General features: G+C 35.3%; 2 protein-coding genes across 2 annotated transcripts; one reads left to right on the top strand and one right to left on the bottom strand.

Moving 5' to 3' along the window:
- Positions 1 to 99: 99 nt before the first annotated feature.
- SAS10 (rRNA-processing protein SAS10) lies at positions 100 to 1986 on the top strand (the record flags this gene model as incomplete). Its single annotated transcript, XM_003667555.1, has 1 exon — positions 100 to 1986. One exon carries the CDS (start codon positions 100 to 102, stop codon positions 1984 to 1986), a length of 1887 nt encoding a protein of 628 aa, XP_003667603.1.
- A 117-nt stretch (positions 1987 to 2103) lies between these two features.
- Positions 2104 to 4731, bottom strand: MSH5 (MutS family protein MSH5; the record flags this gene model as incomplete). Its single annotated transcript, XM_003667554.1, has 1 exon — positions 2104 to 4731. The coding sequence occupies one exon, from the start codon at positions 4729 to 4731 to the stop codon at positions 2104 to 2106; it is 2628 nt and encodes an 875-aa protein (XP_003667602.1).
- Between the last annotated feature and the right edge of the window lie 81 nt (positions 4732 to 4812).

Here is a 4812-nt window from a genome sequence, read left to right as displayed (position 1 = left end):
AAAACTATTTAATAATAAAAAAGAGAAATAAGCAAAGATCAGTGACACTTTTCTAGTTTATATCCCTTAGGCAAAAAAAGCACAAGTGCATTAGCTGTGATGGTGAGAAGAAATAATAATAACAATAATAGAAAGGGCAGTTCTAAAGGATCTGACCCTGATACTGTTGATCCGTATGGATTAAATGAGGTAGATGAATTTGCCTCTAAAAAGGAAAAATTACTATTGGAACAATCCACATTGAGTAATCAAAGAAATGATGATGATGACTTCCTTGAAGATGAAGAGGAAGAAGAGGTTTTAGGGATGACTGATGAGGAATCAGGTTCTGAGGAGCTCGAAGAAGAACAAGCAGAACAAGACGACGACGAAGAAGAAGAAGAAGGATTGGATGGTGCTGAAGCTTATAGGAAAGTATTTGGTAGAAGCCTAGATGCGGACCAACGTGTTGATGAGGAAGCTGAAGGTGGAATGCTAGATAATGAAAACGCTTGGGGTTCTAATAAAGGTGAATATTATGGTGCCGATGATCTTGATGACGAAGAAACCGCCAAAGAAATTGAAAAGGAAGCTTTGCGTCAACAAAAGAAACATTTACAGGAATTGAATATGAATGATTATATGGATGATGAAGTAGAAGAAGAATGGGTTAAAAGTGCTAAAGAATTTGACGTAAAGGAATTCCAAAATACAACTAAACAAACTGAAACCTCTGCCTCCATAAAAGATATCATGAAGATGGATGAAGATTCTAAGAGAGAATATTTGAAAACAATGTTTCCTGAATACCTTCCCTTATCCAAGGAATTAGCGAGCTTGTCGGATGTTTTAGTAGATTTGAAAACTAAAGAAGAATCTGAAACAACTAAACTTAAAATTATGGCACTATGTACTTATCTTGGTACAATCTCTTCCTATTTTGGGATCTTATTACATGAACTTAAAAACAATGATGATTTCTTCACAATGAAGGATCATCCTGTAATGGAATCAATCTTAACATCAAAAGAAGTGTGGAGACAAGCAAAGGAACTTCCTGAAGAATTCAATGCAAATAACACTGCTATGGAAGATCAAGAACAAACAGAAGATATTCCTCTCGAGGCAACTGAACTGGAAGAGATGGACGAAGATATGTTAGCAAATGTGAAGACTCTTCCAAATAACGGAGAAGTAGATGACGATAAGATATCAAGCGAAGCTGAAGAAGGCGAGGAAGAAGAAGAAGATGGTGATCGTGATGCCGATCTTGATGATTTCGAAGAATATGTAGCACAATCTCGTCTGTCGAGGAAATCATCACAAAATGGTAGAACACAAGAAGAAGAAGCTGATGACTACCAAGAATCAGAAATGGTTGATGTCGATGCACAAGAAAAGAAAGCACGTAGGAGAACCTTACGTTTCTACACATCTAAAATTGACCAACAAGGAAACAAGAAGGTTGATAAATTCAAAGGTGATGATGATATTCCATATAAAGAAAGATTCTTTGAAAGACAACAACGTTTGGTGGAAGAAGCTCGTAAGCGTGGGATAAGTGATGCCAATGCAGTACCACTGGATAATAGAGATATTGATTCAGCTGAAGAGGAAGCAGCAAAGACGCTAAATCAAAATACAGAAAACGATTACTATAAACAAATTCAACTTGGCAGACAAAATAAGAAGAATGCTCGTACACAAGCACATAAGAAGGCAGTGATAGCCGCTCGAGAAGGTAAATTATCCGAGTTAGCTGAAGAAATTGGTGACGATGGAAAACGTGCTATCAATTATCAAATATTAAAGAACAAGGGTTTGACACCAAAGAGAAAGAAGGACAACAGAAATTCACGTGTCAAGAAGAGAAAGAAGTTCGAAAAGGCTCAAAAGAAGCTCAAATCTGTACGTGCTGTTTATTCTGGTGGTCAATCAGGCGTTTATGAAGGTGAAAAGACAGGTATTAAGAAGAATTTGACCAGGTCTGTCAAATTTAAAAACTGATGTACGATTGATCAAATACCCCACACATTTGTATGTAAACTAATTATATAGATGATATATATCGATAAATATATGTCTGTGCATGACCCTAAGCTACGTAGAAGAAGAAAATATTCATTATTTATCAAGTAGTTGTTGTTTACTTGATCCTAATATTGTTTTTAGTTTTTCCAACAATTGAAGTTCCGTGGTATTTGTTTCTAGATCTACATCCCAACTTAAAAATTTTTTGAGGATTTCTTGGTTTTCATAGAAGGATTTTATTTCCTTCTCTGATAAGGCGCTGCAATGATCTACAATACTGTAACCTTTGTCCATAAGAGCTGATAGTTCTTGCGCTCTTCTTACTATCTCAGTTTTTATACCACAAACTTTTGCACAATATACACCAAAAGACTGTTTGGCAATACCTTCCTTGATTCGATATAAAAACATTATCCCCGCATCTTCAAGATCTTTTTCGGATGCTAGATGCAAGGAATCATCAGGTACTTTCCCATCTAACATAACCTCTGTCGCATAATGTTTCACTCCTGGCATAGTAGTTGGTAAGATGGTATCTCTAAATATTTCATGGAAATGAGTGCAAGAAAGAAACCTGGGACACCTGCGAAGTTTCGAGAGAAATGCGATTATCCCAGCAAAAAGAGAAGGGCCATCAATAACATCGGTTCCTTTTCCAAATTCATCAACTAAAATGAGGCTTCTTTCAGTGGCTAATGAGAGACATTTGGCCATTTGAAAAGAATCTCGCTGGAATGTACTTTCCTGTCTCGAAATTGTATCTCGAGTACGTATCCGTGTCAGAATTTTGTCAATTAGTCCAATTTTGGCACTATCTGCTGGTACAAAACAGCCTATATGGGCTAAATATACGATCAAGCCATTTTGAGTAAGAAAGACCGTTTTACCGGATGCATTTGCCCCAGTAAGGACAACTATTCTTTTTTTATTTGTCTGAAACCAATTTTCGTCATCAAAATTTCCACCATCTAAGTATATATCATTACCGATGTAAGTCTCCACCAAGGTCTCGTATAATGGGTGCCTACCATTTCTTACATCTAAGATAGAATTATCTTCATATAGTTGTGGTCTACAATAGTTTTGAAGTTGAGAAACGTAAGCAAATGACATTAGAACTTCTAATTGCGCGAGCAAGTTACAATATTCGGTGAGACTAGACTGTATAGCAAGGACATTTTCTTGTGAACCTTGAAGTATTTCCACCTCTAAATCGATAATTGCACCATATATGTCTCCATATTTTTCATCCATCTGAATAACATCTTCATTCTTGAAGTATATATTGGTTGTGGTACGAAACATTTCTTCCCATTTCAAGCTGGCTGCAATTGATGTGACTTCTTCCAAGGAAGATGACAACGTTACTAAGTAACCAAGTTGTGGAATATACACAGCATTTACCGTGGTACCTAACAGCGTAGCAATATTGCTTCTTTCACGAAGGAGTTGCAGAAGAGATTGTTCTGCACATTTTGCAACATCCGTCAAAATAATTTCAAGTTCGTTATAAACATGTCTGCATTCATCTAGGGCTTCATTAACTCCATCAAATATTGTAACTGTTTTAGTTTCTTTTGAAGTTCGAATATCAATCGTAGTTTCAATTTTTCTTAACAGAAGTTCCATTTCAGCTGGGTCGATTCTTTGGCTAATTTGCTCAAATATATTCATTGAATCTTTATCATATTTCAATAATTTCACCAAGTAGAATATATCAATTGCTTTCCGGAGAAAACTTAACAATGACAACCAAGTGCTTAAGGTTGTTTTCCCATTACGTATTGCATTGAGAATTCGAAATAAATCAGGCAATCCCTTAAGTTGTTCTCGAAGATCTTCATATACAATGTTATTATTTTTTTCTAGTAGAATTTCGACGACTTTTAGTCGTCCTTCGATGAGTACTTTGGAACTTAGTGGACTTGCTAACCATGATTTCAAAAGTTTGGTGGCAAGAGATGAGGAAGTATGATCTAGTAACTCTAATATACTAAAGCATGCCCCCTTTTGCATTTTATCGTGTCCTGTTTTCTTAATTGAGGGGAAGATTTGTAAAGCGGCAATTGAATCATCGTCAAGAAATACACGATTTGCTAAATCCATGTGCTCGATATTTATAATGAAACTATTTGGATTTTCAGTTCGTCCAATAATCATATTGCTGGATGTGTTAGTGGATATATCATCCAATTCAGCATGTTTGTTATAATTATTGATAATACAATTGACAGTTGCATTAGTCGTTCCCACAGATTGTAAATCATCTTTAATTAGTTCTTCTCTAAACGTAGCACTTTTACAACTTTGGAATTCTAATAAATCTAATTCTTTTGATTTCTTAAAGGTTTCAGCCCCTTGTAATTCAATTCTACAATGAATTTCCTTGCAAATATTTTCTATTGCATTGTGAAGGGATTCCTCCAACCTGGTAGATAATAAACATAATGTTGGAGAATTTTCCAAAATAAGAGACTTCGAAATTAGATAGGCTTCATTCAGAATGGTGAAATCTTCAATGAACGGAGCAGTTTCAGCCATTGTTTGAGGTAATTGTAATAGGTAATCTTGATTTAATATCTTTAAAGTTTTCGTGTGGCAATTTAACACTGAACAGCCTAAGTGATTTTTTCTTACATCAATGCAAAGGACAACTTCATCATTATAATCAAACGAATAATTAATTGAGACATCTTGATCCGGTGTATTCTCTACAGACATGACTGAAGTGATGCTTGGTATGTTTTTTTGCTGTTCTTAGACTAGCAGATTAGGAATTATTATGTTGTTTATCTGTGTTAT

Source organism: Naumovozyma dairenensis, chromosome 1, assembly GCF_000227115.2.
Source record: "Naumovozyma dairenensis CBS 421 chromosome 1, complete genome".
Classification (NCBI taxonomy): domain Eukaryota; kingdom Fungi; phylum Ascomycota; class Saccharomycetes; order Saccharomycetales; family Saccharomycetaceae; genus Naumovozyma; species Naumovozyma dairenensis.
Note: the sequence above shows the minus strand (reverse complement) of the source record. Positions and strands in the feature narration are given on the sequence as shown.